The sequence below is a fragment of the Gossypium hirsutum genome, chromosome A13 (assembly GCF_007990345.1).
Source record: "Gossypium hirsutum isolate 1008001.06 chromosome A13, Gossypium_hirsutum_v2.1, whole genome shotgun sequence".
NCBI lineage: Eukaryota > Viridiplantae > Streptophyta > Magnoliopsida > Malvales > Malvaceae > Gossypium > Gossypium hirsutum.
Genome location: NC_053436.1, coordinates 1077541 through 1104014, shown reverse-complemented (window position 1 = coordinate 1104014; position 26474 = coordinate 1077541). Strand labels below are relative to the sequence as shown.

The window sequence follows — 26474 nt, the reverse complement described above, 5'->3', positions numbered from 1 at the left end:
TTGAAAATTAGATTATATTTTATCTTTTTTTTTTATTTAGAAAAAGAGCAGTTAATCCTTATACGTCAGATTAAATAGCAAATCAATCTTTTTTATTATGAATTTCATCTATTTTTACTGTTAATAACCGACAATTACACATGACGTATCACATGTACATTATACTAACTTATAGGGACCAATTTTTAATAGTAAAAACGGATGAAATTTTCTACAAAAGGATCAATTTGCTCTTGGATCTAACTTATAATGACTAATTTACCTATTTTTTATTAGAGAGAGCAAAATGCAATAGTACAAGGTTTTCTATGATACTTTTATCAAGTTTTCTCTTTTATATATTTTATAGTAATTATGTATAACATTTAAACTTATTATAAATCTATTTTTGATTGATACTTTGAGAAGATTTGAATAAAAAAGAGTTAAATTTAAGCTAAATTTATATAAAAGTATTAAACTCATTTTTAAAAAATATCACGCTTGAGCTTCAATATTTAAAGGTTTGACTCATTTTTTTAGTTTATAATATGTTAATTTTCTTTTCTTTTATATATATATAGTATGAAAATTGATTATATAAATATTAAAAATTATATATGTGAAAATTATTTATGTTTAAAATTTTAATATGGATTAATTTAAATGGGTTTAAGACTGTTTGAATCAAATCGAATTAGACGATCGAATCAATTGAAATGAGAATCGGTTGAAGAATTGATTTGGAGAAGCACTTTGAACTGATGTGGTAAAACCACGAACCAGTTAAACTAATTAACTGAAAAATGATTGACCGACATTGAACTAATATTCTTAATATTTTTTATCAAACTAATCGGATTAATAAACTAATAGCATAACCAATTTACCTATCAATCTAATTTTAAAAATATTGATAAAAACATATACATATATCCAATAGAAGTTAAATATGCCTAACCAGACAGCAAGACACATATAAGGTCTAAAGAAGCCTAATCCTTAACGTTATCCTTCAAAGGCAAACCAACAAAATACTTCAATCTTTTGTCGGGGAATTAAATTTATTTTTGTATTTTTACTTCCCGCATCCGAATTTGGTAATTAGATTTATTTTAATTAAATTTAGTAACTGTAAAAAGCTTGATGACGTGATATTTTGAGATTATATTACATCATCAAATTGTGATTGAATCTAAGTTAAATGACTAAAATAGACCTAGTTGTTAAGTTCAAGTACTAAAGTGAACAAAAAAAGTACGTTTACTGAAGTGAATTTAATTACTATATTTAGGGACTAAAAATTATATTAACCCAATCTTAAAAGGTCTTGCTTAAAATTGCTAATTTTTTTAATAAAAAATATTTTTTTATTATAGTTTCTGTTATATCCCACACTTAGACACAAGGACAAAGTCAGAATTTCTTTTAGGTGGGTCGAAATGAAATTCTAATTTTTAATAGTCTATATCTTTATAATTTTGAAAGTATTAAATTAAATTTTCAAAATTTTAGAGGGGCAAAGTACAATTTTACCTTTAATAATTTTAAATTTTCTAAAGGGCCAAAACAATAATTTTTCATTTTAGGAGAGTTGGGGCCCTTGCCAGCCCATCTAGACCCAGTGCCACAAAGAGCACCACTTTGATGTCATCTAGGACAATTGTCACATTAAGTCCAAATTTATTGGTGCAGATTTTTTTCTTAAAAAATACTTGTTCGAACTTGTCATGATAATATATGTATTTGTTAGAATAGTATTTTTAAGAAAAAATTGACAGCATTTTGATTAAAATATTTAACAATATTAATTATTTAAACTAACTAATGACATTGTAAAAGTAAATGAACCAAATTAAATTATGTCGTAAATTAAAGTATATAGATTAAATCTCAAGTTTTAGCACGATATAAATGTTTAAACTAAAATTTGATCATTATCTTATAATGCTAATAAAGGCAAATCCAAAAGAAATAAGAAGTCACGTGTCAGCCTCTGAGACTTTTGGGGCATTCTAATCATGTAATATTTTAACAAAAAAGTGAACAGTATTAATTATTTGGATTAAATAACAACATTATAAAAATATAAAGATCAAATTATATTAAAAAGTTAAAATATAAAAGCTAACTTTTAAATTTAGGTATAATAGAGGGACTAAAATTAAAATTTAACCATTTTTATAATGTTAGAAGAAAAAGAAAGCACACTAGGTTGGTGAGCGGTCATAGTTATGTAGATAGAAAAAATATTTTGAAAACATTATTAATGGAAATTTATTAACTTACTTTTATCATTAAGAGTTTTAAAAGAAAACATTTTATTTCATAAATGCTTAAGTTATGTTTAATAAATGCTAAACTTTTTCTCTAATATTAGGTTATAAATAATACTTAAGTGCTAATTAATTGATAAAATCCAGTTGAGTCTTAATTCGATTGGTATTGGTATTATTGTCACTTGTCAGTGTAGGAGGACGTGAGTTCGAGTGCGCTAAAACGCATTATCCTCCTATTTAAGAGTTGAGGAGAGGTTATGGGTAGTTCTAAACATTGTATAAAAAGAGAGCAAATATGATAAGAACATATAAAGAGATTAATGTTGATAAAAAGAGAGTCAATTTTGGTGTAACTTTCTACCTTTTAATTTGTACATGTTAACAAAGTGTATAGTAAATGATCGGATTTGTTGTATTCTAAGGGATGCCACACAATAAAATATTTTTTTTTACCTATTATTATTATCTAGAGGACATGTATCGTTCCAAGAAAGCGACCTGATTTGCTTCTTAATCTCTATCTCCTTATTTTAACTACTAGAGTTAATAGTTTGGCAACTATAAATTAATTCTATACTCCTATTCGAAAGAATTACTGTACAACATCCTTCAATAACTCTACTTTAGGTCTAATCTAGACTCCGCTAAGAATATAATCATTTTACAATAGACCTATTCCAAACCTTATTTCCCCATAAATACTCTAATATCAAAAGAAAAAGCACATATGATACAAGTTCTCAACCATTAGCCATCACTCTATACAATGCGCCTGATATGAACTAACAGAACAAACCACCCTAACACTTTGTATAATTTGATCCTTATAATAATTTTGAAAACTCACATTTAAAATCAAGAAAATGAGCTAGGCTTTGTTTCTAAAAATAATTTATGTTTTTATTTGCATTATGAAAAAATTTTTATTTTTTAAAAATTGAAAAAAAAAGTGTCTACTAAGTAGAAATGAAAATTATTTTCAATAATTAAAAAATAAAAATATGTTTAGTAACTATTTTTTATAATAGAAAAGTTAAAAGTAAAATAAAAATTTCAATAAGAGAATTTGTATTTAAAAATGGTTTAAAATTATAAAATTTCTCCTTTAAATGGATTTAAACTAGGGTCAATTCATCCATTAATTTTAAATTTTACAAAAAACATGTTCAGTGAAAACAATGAAAATAGTTTTTAAAATTTTCACATTTATTTTTCAAAAATCATATAAACTATATAAAACACAATACGTATATATTGATTAATTTAATTAATTTTTTATAAGTGCTTCAGCGCACTCGAATCCATATCTTATTGCACTAACAACAACACCGAAACCAATTAAATTAAGACTCAATCGGCTATTAATTTAATTATTTAAAATTTTATGATAGTTAAAAAAATTATTAAATAATGAATAAATATATATTTTTGGTATATATTAATATTAATTTATATGAAATTATGTTAAATATTTTAAATTAAATATATACTTTTTAAATTAAAATCATGTATAAAAATATTAATTTTTACAATAAATATAATATCATAAATAAAGATTAAAAATATGAAGTATTGATATTTATATTTTTTAATTAAAAAAATATTTTTCATGCATTACAAATCTTAAAAATTATTTTAAATTAATAAATGAATATAATTTAATTATAATTTAATAAATATATACAACAAATTCATGTAATATATTATTATTATTATTATTATTATATAATTGGTTTTATTTATTTATTTTTTTAATCTCAACAGAGTATATTGATAATTACGAACTCGCAAAACCCTTAGCTTCCATTCTACCTTATCTTTTTCCTCTTCCTTAAAGCTTAGTATCTCTCTCACAAAATTCCAGTTACGCAATCCGATTTTTCTGTACCACCCAATTTTTATTACCATATCCTAAAACCCTAATTCTCTTCTCCCATGGACGCCGAGTTTTCTGCCCCAGAAATCGCTTCTCAGCCGCTCTCTACCACTCCAGGTTCTCCTTCTTCTTCCTCTTCTTCTTCTTCCTCCTCTTCTTCTTCTTCCGATGATGATTCTAAGTTTGTAACTAGTTCAGTAAGCGATTATGCTCTGAAAGATAATGATTATAGAACTAATGATATTAATGAGAACGGTGATGGCAAGTTTGAAACAGTACCCGAGAGGCCATTTGTGGCTGACCCTGATGAAGTAATTCCGACTGTTGGGGATGTTAGCGATACCCCTTTTGTTGGTTCTGATGGTTCGAATGTGATTTTGAAGGAGGAGTCGTTTGGGGGTGGTGATAATGGTTTAGAGGAGTTTAGATGTGAGGGTTCGATGGGAAAGGTTGATTTTGATAGTGTTGGTAATGGAGAAGAGAAGGATAATAAGGTGGGAATGGGCTCTACTGGTGAAGCTGACCAAGCTGTTTTATCAAATGAGAGTGAAGAGGAAGGTGGAATTGGGATGGTTGAGAATGAGGATAATTCGGTGTTAGATGGTGGAGCTAAGGTTGTTTATCCTGTGATTGCAGAAGCAGTAGATGTTGAGGTGGTTGATGATGATGGTTCGAAATTTTCCCGTGGAGAGGAGTTGGTTGTTGATGCAACGCCTTTAACTGGTGATGGTTTAGGCATTGAGACATCGGAGATTAAGGAGACAGAGGTGATTCCGGTTGATGGGAATGTGAGCTTGGATAATGGCTTTAATCAGGCTGGTCATGATGAAGAAGAACGTGTTCTGGATGTCCCTCCTGTGTCTGATAAAACTATTGACCCTGTTGCGACCGATGAAATTGAAACTACGGAGGTCTTGACTTCTGAAATCAATGCCGAGAGGAAAGCTGATGCTGCTGGTGGGGGTTTGCTTGCTAAAGATGGTTCCGAAACTGAGCTAAATGACCTTAAAGAGGAGGCAGGTGTAGATATGTTGGAGCAAGCGTCTACTGAGAAAATAGATGGAGGGGGTAGAGATGGAATTCAGACCGTGGATGATTCTGCTCAACCCACTGAAATGATGGCAGCTCGTGAAATGGAGGTTTCAGATGCTGGTTCTGAAAGCAAAAGATCAGTAGCCATGGCAGTAGAAGAATCTCATTTACCAAAGTCTGTTGAGGAAACTAGTTTTGAAGGTGAAATGCAACAGGAGCACCATCAGAATGAAGGCGCTGAAATCGGAGGCTCAGATACTGATGGAGAGGCTGAAAGTATGTTCTTTGAGAATGCTGATGCTGCTGAGCAATTCTTGAAGGAGCTAGAACAAGGAGCTGCCATTGGTTCTCACTCGGGTGCTGATACTTCTCATGATCATTCGCAGACAATTGATGGTCAGATTGTCATTGATTCTGATGAAGAAGGGGATACAGATGAAGAAGGGGAGGGGAAGGAATTATTTGATTCTGCTGCTTTGGCAGCCCTCTTGAAAGCAGCAACCGGCGCTGGCTCTGATGGTGGTAACATTACTATAACCTCTCAAGATGGATCTAGGCTTTTCTCTGTTGAACGGCCTGCGGGTTTAGGATCCTCACTGCAAAATGCAAAACCTGCACCTCGATCAAACAGGCCCAACTTATTTAGTCCTTCTGCTGTAACAAGTAGGAGAGACTCCGACATCAACTTGACTGAAGAAGATAAAATAAAATTGGAAAAGTTGCAGCTTATTAGAGTCAAATTCTTGAGGCTTGTTCAGAGGCTGGGACTCTCTACGGAAGATTCTGTTGCAGCACAGGTTCTTTATAGACTGGCGCTTGTTGCAGGGAGGCAAACCAGTGAACTGTTTAGTGTTGATTCTGCAAAGAGGAAAGCTCTGGAACTTGAAACAGAGGGTAAAGATGATTTAAGCTTCTCCTTGAACATACTTGTGCTTGGAAAAATTGGGGTGGGCAAGAGCGCCACAATAAATTCAATCTTTGGTGAGGAGAAGACTTCAATTCATGCATTTGAACCTGCCACTTCAGTTGTGAAAGAGATTACTGGAACATTAGATGGTGTTAAATATAGGATCATTGATACCCCAGGTTTGAGATCTTCTGCCATGGAGCAAGGTGCCAATCGCAAGGTCCTAGCTTCTATAAAGCAATACATGAAGAAGTGTCCCCCTGATGTTGTAGTCTATGTTGATCGGTTGGACAGCCAGACCCGGGATCTTAATGATCTTCCATTGTTAAGATCAATCACTAATTCTCTTGGCTCATCTATCTGGAAAAATGCCATAGTTGCTTTGACTCATGCTGCTTCTGCACCTCCTGATGGACCATCTGGCTCGCCTTTGAGTTATGAGGTGTTCGTTGCCCAACGTTCTCATGTTGTTCAGCAGTCTATTGCTCAGGCTGTTGGTGATTTACGCATGATGAATCCAAGTTTGATGAATCCTGTTTGTCTAGTTGAAAATCATCCATCATGCCGAAAGAATAGAGATGGCCACAAGGTACTTCCTAACGGTCAAACTTGGAGACCTCAGCTATTGTTGTTATGCTACTCTATCAAAGTCCTATCTGAAGCAAGTTCTCTCTCCAAACCTCAAGATCCATTTGACCATCGGAAGCTTTTTGGTTTTCGTGTCCGATCTCCTCCTCTTCCATACTTGCTATCGTGGCTGTTGCAGTCTCGTAGCCATCCCAAACTCTCTGCTGATCAGGGTGGTGAGAATGGTGACTCAGATATTGATGTGGATGATTTATCTGATTCTGATCAAGAAGAAGACGAGGATGAGTATGATAAGCTCCCACCATTTAAAGCTTTAAGGAAAGCACAACTTGCCAAGCTTGACAAGGAGCAAAGGAAGGCATATTTTGAGGAGTATGATTATCGGGTGAAGCTCCTCCAGAAAAAGCAGTGGGGGGAGGAGTTGAGAAGAATGAGAGAGCTGAAGAAAGGAAAGCCAGCCGTTGATGAATATGGTAACACAGGGGAAGATGTTGATCCGGAAACTGGTGGTCCTGCTTCTGTACCAGTTCCATTACCTGATATGGTCCTGCCACCTTCATTTGATGGTGATAATCCAGCATTCAGGTACCGGTTCTTGGAACCTACTTCTCAGTTCTTGGCGAGGCCAGTTTTGGACACTCACGGTTGGGACCATGATTGTGGCTATGATGGTGTTAATGTTGAACATAGTCTAGCAATCGCCAGCCAGTTTCCTGCTGCAGTTTCCGTTCAACTTACCAAGGATAAGAAAGAGTTTAACATCCATTTGGATTCTTCAGTTTCTGCCAAGCATGGTGAAAATGGATCAACCATGGCTGGCTTTGACATCCAAAATGTTGGAAAGCAATTAGCTTATGTTTTCAGAGGGGAGACCAAATTCAAAAATCTCAAAAAGAACAAAACAGCTGCTGGCTTCTCTGTCACATTTCTAGGTGAGAATGTCGCAACTGGACTCAAACTTGAGGATCATATTGTTGTTGGAAAGCGGCTGGTGTTAGTTGGTAGCACTGGGACTGTTAGATCCAAAGGTGATTCAGCATATGGAGCCAATCTAGAAATGCGGCTCCGAGGTGCAGATTTTCCAATCGACCAGGATCAATCCACTTTGGGTTTGTCTCTAGTCAAATGGAGAGGGGACTTGGCACTGGGAGCCAATTTTCAGTCTCAGTTATCTGTTGGAAGGAATTCAAAAGTAGCAGTTCGTGCGGGACTGAACAACAAGATGAGTGGACAGATAACTGTTCGAACAAGCAGCTCGGATCAACTTCAGATTGCACTCACCGCTATGCTTCCTATTGTCATGGCAATTTATAAAAGCATCAGGCCGGGGGTTAGTGACAACTATTCAATGTACTAGTTTGTTTACTAGATCAGATTCTCCTCCCTTTAAATAATATGCTTTAGATTACTTTTGAGCATGAACTACTATTTTGAATTTTGATGAGATATCCATTTTATTGCTTAATAAATGTGTTTTTAAGCATTGTAACTCATTGCTTTTATACATATGAATGTTCGCTTTTCAACAGATCTTTGTGGTTTTGCAATATAATGCAACATGTTTTGGTCTTTTGTGCTGCCTGTAATTCTGTGCTTTAGTATGTCCTTTGATTTTATCGTTTGCTAGAATGTTATGTAGTGTCGTGCTGTGAGCACCTATATGTATAGGGGAGGGATCCTCTTGGTTTCTAAATACGCTAAAAACTAGTCCGTATATCATTACCTTTTTATTTGCTTCAGTAATTTTATTTTTATCTTTACATTTTTACTATCAAGCAAGTATTTGCAGCAAGAAAAAACAATTCCTTAATACTAATCTTTTAAAACATTTAATCTAGAACAATGGTGTTTTTCATGTAAAACCGGTTCTTAGATTTATTGATCTATTTATTCATCATTTACAAGTAAGTTATTGAATTCTTGAATTTTTATGTTTTTAGTGACATGTTTATGGGATATGTAAGTCCAATTGTCATGTATCTCTGTACTTTTTAAACCAATGAAATTTGGGATAGAGTTAGATTATGAAGGAGAGGAAAATTGGTAACATGATTTTGCAAACATAGAAAAGGTTCACAAGTTTCAAAGAGTCTAACCACTTGTGTTCTTATCAGGCAGGTACCAATTAAAGTAGGTTATTAATTTTAAGAAGCCTTTGGCTCTTGGATCATGTCTTCATGTGGTCAATGACATATGAAAGAAATACATTTTTAGCCAGATTGAGAGGTACATTTAAAAGTTAATTTGAAGGTCAAATGTTGTAACCAATAAATTGGAAGAAATACATGATATGATCCAAAGGATATCTATTTTAAAGGTTGATATACTTCTATATCAAAATCTTCATATAAGATATAATAATGTAAGAAATTGGGCATGATCCATGTATCAATATCATCCCCATCACTTACCAAGACACAGTTTTAGACATCATTACGAAAGATGTCCCTTTATACATAAAACTCTTAATATAGCCTTGAATAAATTTTTAAAAAGTTATAATTGGAGAAGTGATTAAGGTAATGTTTGATAAGCTATGTAGTAATTTGATTTGGGTTAAGTGTAATTGTTTATAATTCTATAACAGTGACATCTTTAGATAATTATTGTAATTGGTGTATCCTACTGGATTGGATGTGAGAAATGGAATAGTTATATAGGTAATTACAGTCAAGTCCAATTTAAAAGTGTTGTTTTTATACGAATTATATAAATTATATTATAATTTGGATAGTTATGACAAAAAGTTATTATATTATAAATCTTAAAAAAATATGAAAATTATTTATGTGTATTATAAATCTTATACAATTTTTTTACTTAATTTACGTATTATAAAAAGGATTATAAGTTATAACTTAGCATATGTCTTTCTCGAAACAAAGTTTATATAATTTTTTTATAATTAAAGCTACACACTATTTGCAATGTGAACCCAAACATTGTATGGTAGATGCTAACTATGAAAATACAAAGGGTTATCTTGCATCATATTATGAAATATGATACTATTTGAGAGAATGAAGCTAGACAGAAATATTAAAGATAGCTCGAGAACTTTCTATCTTGAGATATTCAAGGTTTCGAAATGTAGTTGAGAAGATGTTCTAAAAAATATTTATCATATTAACAACAGCATCTTAGTATAACATAAAAAATGGATCATACTAGCATGTTGTATATTTCATAACTTCGAACAGTATATGGAAGGAGCCCTTAATAATCTTACTGATACAAATATAGATCAGATTATAGTGAACTTAATCAAGAATCAATAGATGATGATAATAAGCATATGTTAAATATTAAAAAAGGGAATAACTCAACAAATATACATTGGAATAATTAAATAAAGTTGCATATAATGTTGATTTTTCTTATTATTTTTATTAGTAATCGCATTATCAACTTTTTTTTTTAAAACTAACATTGTTACATTGATGTCATTTCAACAAAGTGATTTCAATTGCACCGCTAATGCGATATATATGTGAATTGTTACATGGATGTCACTTCAACAAATTTAACAATAATAACGCGACTAGTGCGACTTGAATCCAGGCCACACTTGGGGTAATGAATACCCTAACCATCAGACCAACACACGAGGTTCTAATATAATTGTTTTTAAAATAAAATAAAAAAATCATGTAAATTTAATCTTAACATAAAAAATTAATAATGCATATTATTAGTATATAAAATATTTGTTTTTTTTATGAAGTTTGGAAATATTATATCAAAATGATTATAACTAATAGAAATGTCAATTGTTAAAATATGTCTGAAAAAATTTGAATTTAAATTTGAAATATTATATTAAAAAGATTATAATAAATAAATATGTCAATGTTTTATTATAAAAAGTAATAATAATAAGATTAAATATAAAAAAATCTTATAAATCGTAATATATATATAATAATTAAGTTATGTTTAAAGTAAATTATTTAATATAATTTAAAAGGGTAGGGGGTAAAAGATAAATTTACCGAAAGCAAAAATAAATACTTAAAATGAAGAGTACCTCATACCAAAAATCTATAATGTGAACACACTTATTCATTTTAAATCTTGTGATATATTATACGTATATATGTATATATGATTTGAGTTACTATTATAAGTTAATTTCACACCAACTAATTTATCACATTAATGTTAATTTAATTGAGTAATGATTAAAATATTATTATTTTACAAAATAAATTACATTATTTATTGGGATCTTAGTCTTTCATGCATGCATATTTTTAAAAAATGCGTGAAATATTTGGAGTTGATGTGTTCAATAATAATATATTTTTATCTAATAACAAATATATAATTATATTTAAAAAAATGAACTATTATTTAGAACCTAAGCCAGGGCAATAAACATCTTGATTATCATGTCAATGCATGTTGTCGAAACCATTTTTTTTATATTTCGAAGTAAAAATGATTGATCGACTTTTTGGAAAGCGAAAATAGAGTCGCCACCAATCTTTTCTTGTTTAGGTGTGATCGGATCACCTAGAAATTTGGGTTGTTTTAATAAAACATTTTGGTTTACTAAAACAATGATTTTGGTCTATGAAAGTATGAGAAAATAGGGTCGGGAGTCGGTTACGTATGAGGAAGTATTAGCACCCTTGTTACGCCCAAAATTGGTACCAAATCGATTAAATAATGTCCTTTTGTCTAAAATTAAAAGTGTTTTTGAAATGTGGTTCTTTTTAATAACATTTGAATAACCCGAATCCTTTGCCAAAAATCTTCTTGTTTTGACGTTCGAAAATTTATAATTCGAAAATAACAAAAGGATGCCCAACTATTTGGTCCAACAAAAAATCGATACCCAGCACAGTAGGGCATGATTCATCGAATTTCCAAACATTGACCATTGCCTCACCTTAGAAGATACGAGTGAAATTTCGAAGAGACATTCGATTATTTTGAACAAACGGGAGATTGCAACCCAACACGATAGGGCACTATTCCCCGAATTGCCAAACATCGAACATTTCTTTCATTTTAAAGAGTTTTTAGAAAACGTGAGTGAAATTCCAAGGGGATCTTCGATCATTTTGAACAAATGAAAAAGCGCAACCCGGCACGATAGGACACAACGTTTCAAATCCTCGATACAAGATCATTTAGGATATGGGGCAGTATAGGTTTCATGTAAAAAGGGGATACGACATGTGCGTCGAACAAAACGCGGTACAACTCTCCATACGTGATTGGAATGGGCGCGTATTAGGGTTTTTCTGAGCTCGGTCTTCGATTGGGTTCTTGCCTTGAGGAGGTCTGATGGCTGGTAGTTACTGACCTTGGCCAGCCTGCTATAACCGGCTCCGAACGACCCTTGTTATACCTACTCATACTATTTACCTTCTTTTCCTTCTTCTTCGGGGCCTTTAAAGTCCACTCTCCCCTTGTCTTCGTTTCTGCCAGAACAACTGGCTCAGCTTGATCATCTTTCGGGTTAAAACCTGAACCCATCGAGAAGCTCAACAGTGCTGATGTATCCGTCTGACATTGGTATCCTATAACAACGGGTACCCCTTGCATGTCTGGTTGGGTCAGGACGCTTATTGGGGCAAAGCCTGGGGAATAGATGATCTCTTCAACATCATCCTCACTATTGACCACTGGGCCATTCCTTTTTTCAAATTCTCCGGCCAGTAAATGAGTTAACTTGCCTATCATATTTCTTTGGAGTTCTAGCATTTCTCGCATATCTTGTTGAATTTCGATCAACTGCTCTTGCATCTGCATTTGCCTTTGCTCCATTCTCTCCAACCTTTGGTCCATATCTTTTGTCGGTTTTGAAATAATTTTACCTAATTAGGTTCGTTTTGGGAAAATCTAATGCAAATGATGCAATGCAATGCAAATGCATGGGATGAATGCAAAGGAAAGAAAGATGTTGATTTTGAATTCAATTCCCCTAGAACAACTTTTCTATCAAACAAATTCTTTTTCATAAAACGGATTACGTATACGGCCTTGCTTTCGTATTCGAGGCGAAGGCACTGATCCCCTTTCTTCGTGAAAGTCAAATCTTGCAAGCTTTCAATGCATGCCTCTACTAGCTCTTTTTTGCTTGATCTAGGCCACGAATTACTATCCTCGCAATGTTGATTAGCTCCTTTAAGAAAGTTAAGACGCGACAGTTTTTGGATAATCTTTATCAGCTTGAATCCTTAGGTAAAGTTTTGTTTTCTTCCACGAACTATTAGCCTTCTTCTGTTGTGTTCACTTGGACCGAATTCGGACAACCGTATTGTAATCCGCGTTATTAAGAAATTTATTTTCTTATGATAAATTGTTCTATTTAGCAATTGAATATCAACACCTCCTTTCTATGATGATGTAATGCAATGCAGTTATGAACAAACAAAAACAAAACACGTTAGTATCAAAATAAACAACCAACAAATTACCTAATCGAGTGATCACTAGGGGTTCGGAGTGGCTCTGCCTAGGGTAAGCTCCTAGGTGTCTCTATATGTGGCTCGATTCTAGAGTAAGGGTACCCGAACCAGTAGATTCCTTGGTCCTCACCCATTATAGGCTCATATGGACCAAGTTCAGTTCAGGGGAATACATTTCCTTATGCCCATGCGGAGGTGAAAACCTCACGAAGACATAAGTACGGATGTATTCTGGAAGCGATCCCCTAGCCCATGCGGAGGTGAAAACCTCACGAAAGCATAGTTTCTCACTCCCACTTAAAAGGTGTGACCACAACGGTCATGCAATGCAATGCAAAAGTATTCTATAGGACTTGAACCAAAACAAATGAAGTAAAAGGATCATTTGTTAAAAACCAAATTTTAAATTTTCGACAAAAGGACCAAAAAATAAACAATTTTGCGGCTTGACTCTCTTATTGTCCCCAGTGGAGTCGCCAAGCTGTCGAAACTATTTTTTTTATATTTCGAAGTAAAAATGATTGATCGACTTTTTGGAAAGCGAAAATGGAGTCGCCACCAATCTTTTCTTGTTTAGGTGTGATCGGATCACCTAGAAATTGGGTTGTTTTAATAAAACATTTTGGTTTACTAAAATAATGATTTTGGTCTACGAAAATATGAGAAAATAGGCTCGAGAGTCGGTTACGTATGAGGAAGGATTAGCACCCTCGTTACGCCCAAAATTGGTACCAAATCGATTAAATAATGTCCTTTTGTCTAAAATTAAAAATGTTTTTGAAATGTGGTTCTTTTTAATAACATTTGAATAACCCGAATCCTTTGCCAAAAATATTCTTGTTTCGATGTTCGAAAATTTATAATTCGAAAATAACTAAAGGATGCCCAACTATTTGGTCCAACGAAAAATCGATACCCAGCACAGTAGGGCATGATTCCTCGAATTTCCAAACATTGACCATTGCCTCACCTTAGAAGATACGAGTGAAATTCCGAAGAGACATTCAATTATTTTGAACAAACGGGAGATTGCAACCCAACACGATAGGGCACTATTCCCCGAATTGCCAAACATCGAACATTTCTTTCATTTTAAAGAGTTTTTAGAAAACGTGAGTGAAATTCTAAGGGGATCTTCGATCATTTTGAACAAATGAAAAAGCGCAACCCGGCACGATAGGACACAACGTTTCAAATCCTCGATACAAGATCATTTTATAATTTCCAAAACTCATGCATTTGAAATTTCAAAAGGATATTTAGTTATTTAGGTTAAACAAGAAAAATTGAAACCTAGTAAGTTAGGGTACTATTTTCTTGAATTTCCTAAATTCGAAATATTTCCTTATTTTTAATTTAAAAAAACATGGATGAAATCTTGAGAGAATATTTATTTGGTCAAACAGAAAATCGAAACCCAACACGTTAGGGCACAATTTCTTGAATTACCAAACACGAAATATTACCTCGCTTTGAAATTTTATTTTTTATTTTTTATTTTTTAAAAGGGAGTGATTATGGAAACAAACTTGCAACGTATTTATTCGATTCATTTGAAGCAAAGAAAATGAAATGAATAATTTCAGGCAAATAGGTTGATTTCAGGCAAATAGGTTGGCAATCTCAATCATAATATAATACATGGGGATGCAAAACAAAGTAACAAATATGGAAAACATATATCAATAATATATTATACAAATTTTTGAAAAGTGCAAACATGAAAATCGAAACATGCCCAATGATAATAATCTTACCACATACACTATTTAACGTTTCTAACTAATGGTTAAATAAAAATCTATTTTAAGAAAAATATTTTAAAAGGTAATAAAAAATGTTAAAACAAATAAACTTAAAATGAACAATTTAAAAGTAGGTAAATTATATATATACATAAACAGATAATACATGCGAAAAATTTACAATAGATTGTAAAATAAATAAAAAATAAAAAAAATAATATATAAAGCATATAAAGTTTAACATATAAATGAGCTTTAAAATAAGTATTATAAGAGGAAATTTAAAGTTAGTGTTATGCAAAATAATTTAAAACCAAGATTCAAAAAATGTATATATATAATATTATGTGCATAGCAATAGTAATGTGTACCTATATAAAATTTTAAAACGAATAATGTACATATTAGCAAGTTGTAACATAAATGAATTATATAAATGCAACCATGTAAGAATATATAAAAGAATATACGAATGACATACTATATAATATAAATCAATAATTATACAAAATATTTTGAAACAAGATTTACTTACCAACAATTAACAAGATACATAAAGCATAAAACTTAATATAAACATTGTATATAAAAAAAATAGTAATATAGGCAAGTGTTTGAAATAAACAAAGTATAATTTAAAATTGGGGAACAAATGGTATACATAAATAGATTTAAAAGGGAAAAATATAAACATGTTTGTAAGGGAATTCAAATAAGTAATTCAATTAAATTATGTATATATATATGTATATAAAATAAAGAAAATAAAATAAAATAGCAAAAATGAAAAATGAACAAAGGGAATACAAGAAATTAAAATCAACCTTTTTTTTTTGCTTTGGATTTTTGATCTCTATGTGAAAATACAATGTTTTTTTTTTCTTTTCTTCCTTCCCTCTACATTTGGTTTTATGATGGCTTTTATAGCCTTCTTACAATATTTTTTTTTATTTACTATCTTTTCTTTTTACAAGTGGTAGACAAAAGAAGACTAGGGCGGCGCTTAGGGCGGCACATAGGGTGAAGAGGTTAGGTTTTTTTCTTTTTCTTCATTTTTTTATTTTTTATTTTGGGTTGTATTTAGGCTTGGGGTATTTTGGGTTTTAGTTGAGTTTTGATATTTGGGCTGTGATTTTATTGGGCTCTGCGCAAAATTTGAGTCTTACACACGTGATTCGAAAAAAATAATTTAACTGTAAAGAATGATTATAAGGTGTTTTTCTATTTTTTAGTTAAAATAATGTGAAGAGAATAATATGTAAATGAATCTATATCTCGGATGGAAGCCTTATTTAGAAAATTAGGATTTTTTCAGCCAAAAAATTTATTGAAAATAAAGAGTTAACCAAATTTGATATAGTTACAACTTAACAACCCTAATTTTAGTAAATAAGAAGTTGTAACTGTTAAAGGTAATTAATAGGAGAGAATCCATACATTAAATATCACATTTAAAGTAATTTAAAGATGAGTAATCATGAAAAAACCTGAGATATAATTAATGATAGCACCTTAAAAGAGGTATGGGTACTTAAATAATGAAAATGAAGAGATTTCGATAAGTTATGTTACTATAAAAAAAAGATGAAACCAAAATGAAACAATTGCTGACAATGTTTTTTTTCATATAATGTTTGTGTTGAAATATCGGAAAAAAAAAAGGATCTTGAACCTAAATCTATTGAAGAATGTAGACATAGATATGATTGGTGAAATTAGTTCAATTTTCCTACATCTGTGGAGCCTAATTCATCCACTATCTTTAATCCTAATATAACAAGTGATTTAAGTCCTATCACACCCCAATATAGTAACCTTACTTTTGTATCTAAAGGCTAGATCTCTAACATCTAAATTTTCTACTTGAACAGATAAGTGCTCTCAATGCTTAGTACAAAACCTATACAAGTCTCTTAAAAATATAGAATTTTGAAATTTGCTAATGTATTGGAGATCAATTACAATCCAATAATCTATAAACTATAAAATTGGGTTGTGGTGGTGTTGTTATTAGGATAATTATTTGGTACACTAGCGGTGGAAATTTTTAACTCTACAAGTGGGCTGAGATTTTGTCATGTGTCCTTAAATTGTATTTAACAATTAAAAAATTAAATAAATATGACGTGTCAAAATCTTAGCCCCGTTCCAAATAATTACCATTATTGTTATTATTACCCCTTTTTTACCTACTCATCATTATCTATGAAACCACGTCCTCGCTACCCAATTCTCTATAAATTGAGAGTAAACAAAGTTTAAAGAGTCCATCGCTCTTCTCTAATTCCAAATTCCAATCAATGGCCTCTAAAATCCCTAAAATTAAGCAAGAGAGTCCTATGGATGATGTTAGATTTAGCAATACTTCTCTCATCTCTAATGCTACTGTCAGTATGAAGAATTGCTCTAACATTAATCAAAGTGTAAAGCATGATGAGGTAAAGTATTAGCCGATTTAAATTCCTCATGTATGTGTCCTTTATATGGTAGATTATTCATGTCAAAATTATTAATCTGAACCTTTTCTTCTTCTTTTGTTAAGACTCTGAGTAAGTCCGTGCAAGTCTAAATAAATGATTAAAATCGGGCGAAATCTGACGATACTCTTAATAAAGGAATTCATTTCAATTTATCAACTTTTTATGTTCCTGTGGCTTTTTTGGACGTTTTTAAGGAATATCGTCAGGGAGATGCTCGGAAGATAAGTTTGACCGAAACTGTCAAAGAAGAAAAAGGAAAAATCATAGATTTGAATTCTAAGATAACTCCGATAGGTATGCCTCCGAAAGATCCTTTATCTACTAACCGATGTCAGGAGATCTCATCGGCATCGCTATCGGAAATGTCACGCATGCTTCTTAATCAACAAGACTTTTCTGGTGAAGAAATTGAGTTCAACTTCCCAATGGCAGAGGAACCATCACTTGTTGTGATGGCTTGTACTCGTTGTTTAATGTATGTGATGGCATGTGAAGTCAACCCTAAGTGTGCCAATTGCAAGACCTCTGATCATCTTCTCGATATATTTCGCGACCCCCCTCAGAACCCCTAAGAAGTCAAAGAATGTTTAGTTTATTTTAATTTTAATGTTGTTCTCCTAACTATATAGGTTAGGTTTTAAGTTTAAGTTTAATGTTGTTGTCCAATCTATATATGTAATGTTTGGTTTCTAAGTTTTAAATTTAATAATAATGTTGTTCTCCAAATTATCTCTTAAGTTTTAATTTTAATTTTGCTCTCCAAGCTATATGTTATATATTACTCTATTTATCTTCTCCTTCCTTCCAAAATCTTGTTTATTTATGATAATTTTATATAGAGGGATTAAAAGTTTATTAATTTAGACTTCTAAAAAAAAAAGATGTAAATGCCAAATTGGTTCTAACTATTACCACCATACTTTATTGAAATAATAAGGGATGATTTTGAAATAAATTTAAAATAACAAGGACCAGAGTCCGGATACGTTAGGAGGAAAAAAGTTAAAGAAAAGCACGTAACTGAATGGGTGTATAATAAGTTAATAATAAAAAATTTTATTTATTTTTATCCAAATCAATTAAAAATAAAAGGAAAATGGTAATAATAAAAAAAGCAATTGAAAAATATATAATTATTGAAAAGAAGTAAAAAAAATTGTTATGAATATCGTATTAAGTTGATGTCTATCATGATCACTTTAAGTTCTAATAGTTATTAGAATTAGATCTCTACTTCTTTTATACTTCTTATGCTTATAAATACTGACTCTGATGAAGCATTGTAAATGGATGATGTTAGATCTAGCAATATTTCTCTCATCTTTATGAAGAATTGCTCTAACATTAATCAAAGTGCAAAGCATAATGAGGTAAACTATTAGCTGATTTAAATTCCTTATGTATGTATTCTTTATATGGTAGATTATTCATGTCAAATTTATTAATTTGAACCATTATTTTGTTAAGAGTCTTCGAGTAGTCCGTGCAAGTCTAAATAAATAATTGAAATCAAGCGAAATTTGATGATACTCTTAACAAAGAAATTCGTTTCAATTTATTAACTTTTTATGTTTCTGTGGTTTTTTTTTTGTCTTTTTAAGGAATATTGTCAAGGAGATGCTTGGAAGACAAGTTTGACTGAAATCGTCGGAGAAAAAAATAGAAAAAGCATAGATTTGAATTATGAGTTAACTTTGATAGGTTTGCCCCTGAAAGATCCTTTATCTATTAACCGATGTCCAAAGGTCTCATCGGCATCGCTATTGGAAACGTCACACATGCTTCTAAATCAACAAGATTCTTCTGGTGATGAAATTGAGTTCAACTACTCAAGAGCAAAGGGACCGTCACTTGTTGTGATGGCTTGTACTCGTTTAATGTATGTGATGGCATGTGAAATCAACCCTAAGTGTGCCAATTGCAAGACCTCTAATCATCTTCTTAATATGTTTCACGACCCCCCTAGTCCCCCTAAGAAATCAAGGAATGTTTAGTTTATTTTAATTTTAATGTTGCTCTCCTAATTATATAGGTTAGGCTTTGATTTAAAGTTTAATGTTGTTGTCCAAACTATATATGTAATGTTTGGTTTCTAAGTTTTAATTTTAATTTTAATGTTGTTCTCCAAATTATCTCTTAAGTTTTAATTTTAGGTTTCTTCTCCAAACTATATGTTATATATATTACTCTATTTATTTTCTCTTTCCTTCCAAACTCTTATTAAATTACTTATGATAATTTTATACCTTCTCACCAACATTAAATTTTATTTTTAAATAGAGATTAAGGGTCAGTTTGGATGGGCGGTAGGTGCGGTGCAGTGCGTTTAGCTTACTTTTTGTCTTATGCTACAGTATTGCTACAGTATCTAATCTCATTGCCATCGTTGTTTTTACACTAATCGCAGATAAACGCACTGCCCATCCAAACCCACCTTAAAAGTTAAATATTTAGCCTTGTGGAAAGAAGGATGTAAATTCCAAATTGGTTCTAAGAATTACCAACACACTTTATTGACATAATAAGGGATCATTTTGAAATAATTTTAAAATAACAAGGACCACAGTCCGGATACATTAGGAGGAAAAAAGGTAAAGAAAAGCATGTAACAGACTGGGTGCATAATAAGTTAATAATAAAATATTTTGTTTCTTTGTTGTCCAAATCAGTTAAAAAAAAAAGAAAATGGTAAAAAATTGCAATGGAAAAATATATAATTGTTGAAAAGAAGTAAAAAAAATTCTATTTATTTGTATTTTTTTATAAAAAATATTTGCATTATTAATGTGACCATGTTTTTTCTTTTTTCCAGTTTAATATGATCCAACTAGAATAAGTTTATTTTATTCAAATGTAAATGTGAAATTAAAATCGTAAAAATAATTGTCGATTAAGTTTTAATTCGATTGGTATGAGTATTGTTGTTAATGCAGGAGGGCGTAGGTTCGAGTATGCTGAAGCGCATTATCCTCTTATTTATAGATATTATCAGAACTTCTAATGAAATTCTTTAAAAATATATCGTGCACTAGACTAATTGAGAATGATGATTTCGTTCACTAAAGAAATCGGGTTAGAAGTTAGAACTCTATTGTATAATTCAAATATATTGACCCAATATTTGGTTTAAGTTAATTGCAAAGAAAGGCATGAAGATCTATTAGAAAAAGTTTATTCTTTATTATTATTTCACTTCAAGTAGATTAAAATTTCGAAATTTGATGGAAACTGATATATGTTTGAAATGATTAGCAACACAAAGGTTATCTTTTCGTAATGCACTATTGTTGATGATCCACAACACCTTTTTAGTTCTAGTTGCAAATATCAATACCCAAACTCATGATTGTTGACCCATTTCTTTAATGACCAATTGATATGAGCATCAACTATAAGCACAAATATAGGTGGGATACCAATGAAGAGTATTAAATATAAGCACGATCCTAAACCTTACACTAAGAAAGAGTGAGTATAAGCAGTGCTTGGTGCATACATGGATGACAAGGTTTAAGATGAATTACACACTTGGGTAGATAGATTCTAACAACCCAAAATTTTCAGTCTCAGTTATCCATTGGAAGGAGTTCAAAAGTAGCAGTTTGTGCAAGACTGAACAACAGGATGAGCGGAAAGATAATTGTTTGAACAAGCAGCTTGGATCAACTTCAGATTGCACTCACTGGCATGCTTCCTATCTTCATGGCAATTTCTAAAAGCATCAGGCCTCGCGTGTGTGACAACTATTCAAATATGACAAGTAAGTTGTTTGTCGCAATGATAACTGAAGTGGGAATTTCCATTGGCATATAGAACCACTTCAAAAACTTGTCTCATCAATCTCCTCATTTGGAAATTTTTTATTTACTTTTAGTTGAGAATTCTCTAAGTGTTTTTATGGGAAATTTTCAATTTTGAACTATAAACTTGGGTTGTTGTTGTTAGGATAATTATTTGGTATGCTAGTGGTGGAAAATTTTAACTCAATGAGTGGGTTGAGATTTTGCCATGTGCCTTTAAGTTGTATTTAAAAAAATAGATATGACATGTGTCAAAATCTTAGCCTTGCTATATGAAGTTAAAATTTTTCAGTAATTATGTTACAAATAATTACCCTTATTAATATTATTACCACTTTTTACCTACTCATTGTTCTCTATGAAACCACGTCCTCGTTACTCAATTCTCTATAAATTGAGAGTAAACAAAGTTGAGAGAGTCCATCTCTCTTCTCTAATTCCAATTAATGGATTCTGAAATCCCTGAAATTAAGCAAGAGAGTCCTATGGATGATATTAGATCTAGCAATACTTCTCTCATCTCTAGTGCTACTGTCACTATGAAGAATTAAATTACTCTAACATTAATCAATGTGCAAAGAATAATGAGGTAAACTATTAGTCGATTTAAATTCCTCATGTATGTGTTCTTTATATGTTAGATTATTCATGTCAAATTTATTAATTTGAACCTTTTCTTCTTCTTTTGTTAAGAGTCTCCGAGTAAGTCCATGCAAGTCCCAATAAATTATTAAAATCGGGCGAAATCTGACGATACTCTTAACAAAGGAATTCATTTCAATTTATCAACTTTTTATGTTTTTGTGGGTTTCTTTTTTTTTGTCTTTTTTAAGGAATATTGTCAGAGAAATGCTTAAAAGATAAGTTTGACCGAAACCATCAGAGAAGAAAACAAAAAAAGCGTAGATTTGAATTCTGAGTTAACTCTGATAGGCCTACCCCGAAAAGATCCTTTATCTACTAACCAATGTCCGGAGATCTCATTGGCATCACTGTCGAAAACGTCATGCATGCTTCTGAATCAACAAGACTCTTCTAGTGAAGAAATTGAGTTCAGCTACTCAAGAGTAGAGGGGTCGTCACTTATGGTGATGGCTTGTACTCGTTGTTTAATGTATGTAATGGCATGTGAAATCAACCCTAAGTGTGCCAATTGCAAAACCTCTTATCATCTTCTTGATTTATTTCGCGACCTCCCTCAGTCGCCTTAAGAAATCAAGGAATATTTAGTTTATTTTTAATGTTGTTCTCCTAGCTATATAGGTTAGGTTTTAAGTTTAAGTTTAAGTTTAATGTTGTTATCCAATTTATATATCTAATGTTTGGTTTCTAAGTTTTTAATTTTAATTTTAATGTTGTTCTCCAAATTATCTCTTAAGTTTTAATTTTAGTTTTGTTATATGTTATATATTACTCTATCTATTTTCTCTCTCCTTTCAAATTATTGTTAAATTATTTATGACTTCGCGGGTAAATGAGTTGTTAATTAATAGACGAAAAACTGAAACTTAATTATAAATAATTTGAGCTCTAATTATATGTATCCAATCGGTCCCCCGCTAACTGATTGAAATTATAAATGAATTGCATTTAGAATCAAATGAATATAAATAGATAGAAATGATAAAGCTAGAGAAATAAGTTACATTCGGAAATGAATGTATTTTCTCACTAAGTATGGAAATGACCCGAGAATTAATTTAAGTTTTTTGAAATATTATTTAATTAAATAATTAAAGTTCAAAAATAAAATAAAATTAATTTTCATTGGGAATTAGGATTAGAATTGAATTGAGAAAATTATTTAATTGAAAAATAATTTAAATTAATTTAATAAATAATATTTATTTTGGGAAGTGAAAAATATGTATTAAGTTGGATTAGATTATAAAGTATTGGATTAAAATCTAAGAAGCACATAGGAAAGACCTGAAATCCATTATAATAAGCATGAGGAGTGACAACCCTAGTATACTTAACTAGGGTTAGACGTCCTTCTCTACTAGTAGAACTAGTTTATTATTTATATTCTATTAATTCAATTAAGATTCTTTAATATGTACTTTTAAATAGATCACACTAGTATATCTATTTACATAAAAGTTTTCAATCTTGTTATTCTACGTAAAAAAAATAAAATAGTGCCAACATTCTTTAATATGTTTTCTCTATATATAAACAGGTAGAATTGTTATTTACAAAAAATTTACAGCTGCAGCTCTCCCAAAAGGGTTCAACGAAATCGACTTGTTGGCCGTCGCCGTCGTATTAACCGTCACTCTCATAATCTGTTACAGTACAAGGGAAAGTTCAATACTGAACATGATACTCACCACATTACATATCCTTTTCATAATCTTTGTAGTATTAATGGGTTTTTGGAAAGGAGATTGGAACAATTTCACTCGTCCAATGAACCCAAACAGCTCTTCCGGTTTCTTTCCGTACGGACCTTCCGGTGTCTTCAATGGTGCCGCCATGGTTTACTTCAGTTACATTGGATACGACGCCGTATCCACCATGGCTGAAGAAGTAAGTTACCCGATCAAAGACATTCCCATTGGAGTAACAGGCTCCGTCGTTATCGTCACCATTCTGTATTGTCTCATGGCCGCTTCCATGTCCATGCTCCTCCCTTACGACATGGTAGTACTTTTTAACTTTTTGTTTATGTTTTGGTTGGGTATTATTTGGTCAACTAATTGCCGAGCACGCAGATCGATGTAGAGGCGCCATTTGCGGCGGCGTTCAGTGGGAGGTTGGAGTGGGTGTCGAAGGTGATCGGGGTGGGGGCCAGTTTCGGGATATTGACGTCGTTGCTGGTGGCGATGTTGGGCCAGGCTCGGTACATGTGCGTCATTGGACGTTCAAGCGTGGTCCCGACATGGTTCGCCAGGGTGCATTCTAAAACATCTACGCCTCTCAATGCCTCCGCTTTTCTTGGTACGTATTTCTGTTTATTTACTGAATATATATTTCTTTTCATTAGGGAACTGTTACCGATGAGGGAGGATTCATTGGGCTCTATGTGCATTTCATTGATTTCTGAGTTCAGCCTCGGCCGTTGCAGTTGAACTCACTTGAACTGTTTTTGTTCATGCTGGTGCTCTTTTTTTTTTTTACGTCGAGATGACTACAAAATCCGTTTTTAATAATAATTATCTCACAGTCACTGAAAGAATTCTTTTAAACAAATAGATATATTTATAGTTTTATTTTTAAAATTTCTTGAATTTGAAATTCAATGTAGATTTGAATGAATGATTAGTATAAAAATAGCGGTGGCGATGAGATTAGATATTATAATAGTACTATAACGAAAAATAAAAAAGTAAGCTAAATAGATATTCTAGCGTAATATTGTAATGATCTGCGGTTAGTATAAACACAACACCGAACCTATATCCCAAATAACATATGTTGTAAGGATCAAGTCAAAAATCAAATTGACTGAATTTCCTATTTTCAATTTAATTGGTTGAATCAATTCTAACCCTTTTAAAATATATAAAAGAATAAATTAATAATAATTAACAAAGCTCTTTCATATCTATTTAGGGGGGAAAAAGGCACATGGGTCTACATTATTGATTGATAATTTCAGCATGGCCTTTCACACAACCTCTTTCATATCTATTTTGAACTAAATTAAGGTTTATTATGAATCTATATTAGTCTATACGTCTTCAATTTTTGGCCCATTATTGATATTTGATAGTGACGTCCTTTCTCCTCAATTTTCATCAACAATGGTAAGGTTTATTATGTATTGACTCCTAGTTTAACAGATATTATTGTTATTCTATTAATCAAGAGGATATGATTTAGTGAATTTTCATGTATTTTTCTTTAATTTAAAGGTTAGAGATAGATTAATAGAGGTAGCTGATAAAAGTATTATAAAAGTTATTGTATTAGGAGTCAGATTGTATTTCTCCTCTATTAAAAAAATGAGTAAATTAATCATTATACACGTTAGATCAAAGAGTAAATTGGTATTTTTGTTAAAAATTCTATCAATTTCTATTATTAAAAACTGATCTTTATATGTCGGTATAAGATATGCATGACACATCATATGTCATTGGTTATTTCGTCAATCATATCAATTTTTAATGGTACAAATTTATGAAATTTTTAACATAAAAAAATCAATTTACTTTTGATCTAATGTATAGAGATTAGTTTTTAGTGAAATACAATCAAACTCTTAATATATAAACGGTTATAATACTTTTACCAAGTAGGCCTAGTATAAAAAAATTTGTTTTACTTATCGTAGATATTGCTGTTAATTATCACAATTCTTCTTCATTTTCAGGAATTTTCACGGCTGCCATTGCCCTTTTCACTGATCTAAACATCCTCTTGAACCTCATATCCATTGGCACACTCTTTGTCTATTACATGGTCGCAAATGCCGTAATCTACAGGCGATATGTCGTTATCGGGACAACAAAGCCGTGGCCTATATTATCCTTCCTATGCCTATTGACCCTCACTTCCCTTCTATTCACCCTGTCGTGGCATTTTGCACCCTCAGGGAGTTCGAAGTCCTTTCTACTTGGCCTATGTATCGGACTCGCCACGGCTATAACACTAATTTTTCGTCACACGGTACCGCAAGTGCGGAAACCCGAATTTTGGGGTGTACCTTTCATGCCTTGGCTACCACCTATATCAATCTTCATGAATATATTTCTGTTGGGGTCTTTGGATGGACAGTCGTATGTCCGGTTCGGGTTCTTTTCGGGTTTAGCCGTGCTCGTATACGTCTTGTACAGTGTTCATGCTAGCTTTGATGCTGAAGCAGAGGGATTTTTAGGCGTAAAGAATGGTGAAATGATCAGAGAATCATCAGAAAGTGAAGAAGACCCAAATCACAAGGTGTAAGAACTTTGGCTCACCTTTTTTTCTTTAATTATAATATAATATAATCGAGTAGACAGCAACTTATCGTACACTTGTTGTCTTGAAATAGGCTGATTAGATTCTGATCTTTATTTTGTACATTATCATGTGATCATTATCATTATTTTAATGCTTCATCGTAAATTGGAAATTTTACACCAATGGAAGAGCAAATTAAGCAAAGCAGTGATAAACTAGTTTTACAAGGTAAGCAAAATTTGATTTTGCTGGAAAAATCGAATTTATTTATTTTTTTAAAATTTTGAGGTAATTATTTAATTGAGTTCAATTTTTTAACTTAATTCAAATAAGTAATTTAATTTTTCGAGTTAGAGTCAAGTTTATAAATCTAATAGTTTGAATAATTCAAATAATAAATTTTTGTAATTATCCTTTTGATCATTGTCAATTTCGAAATATGAACAAATTAGTCTCTTTCAACAAAAATTAAAAAA

General features: G+C 31.5%; 3 protein-coding genes across 3 annotated transcripts; all 3 read left to right on the top strand.

Moving 5' to 3' along the window:
• The first annotated feature begins 4031 nt into the window (after positions 1 to 4031).
• LOC107933293 (translocase of chloroplast 159, chloroplastic) lies at positions 4032 to 8150 on the top strand. The gene has a single exon (XM_016865463.2). It carries the CDS (start codon positions 4194 to 4196, stop codon positions 8016 to 8018), a length of 3825 nt encoding a protein of 1274 aa, XP_016720952.2. The 5' UTR covers positions 4032 to 4193; the 3' UTR covers positions 8019 to 8150.
• Positions 8151 to 17107: 8957 nt separating this feature from the next.
• Positions 17108 to 18028, top strand: LOC107933292 (uncharacterized). Its single transcript, XM_016865462.2, has 2 exons — positions 17108 to 17266; positions 17503 to 18028. Exons 1-2 carry the CDS (start codon positions 17129 to 17131, stop codon positions 17878 to 17880), a joined length of 516 nt encoding a protein of 171 aa, XP_016720951.1. The 5' UTR covers positions 17108 to 17128; the 3' UTR covers positions 17881 to 18028.
• Positions 18029 to 23286: 5258 nt separating this feature from the next.
• Positions 23287 to 26120, top strand: LOC107933278 (cationic amino acid transporter 7, chloroplastic; the record flags this gene model as incomplete). The annotated part of the gene is made up of 3 exons (XM_016865451.2): positions 23287 to 23754; positions 23826 to 24051; positions 25430 to 26120. Coding segments are annotated over 3 exons (1266 nt in total), but the record flags the coding sequence as incomplete, so codon positions are not given.
• Between the last annotated feature and the right edge of the window lie 354 nt (positions 26121 to 26474).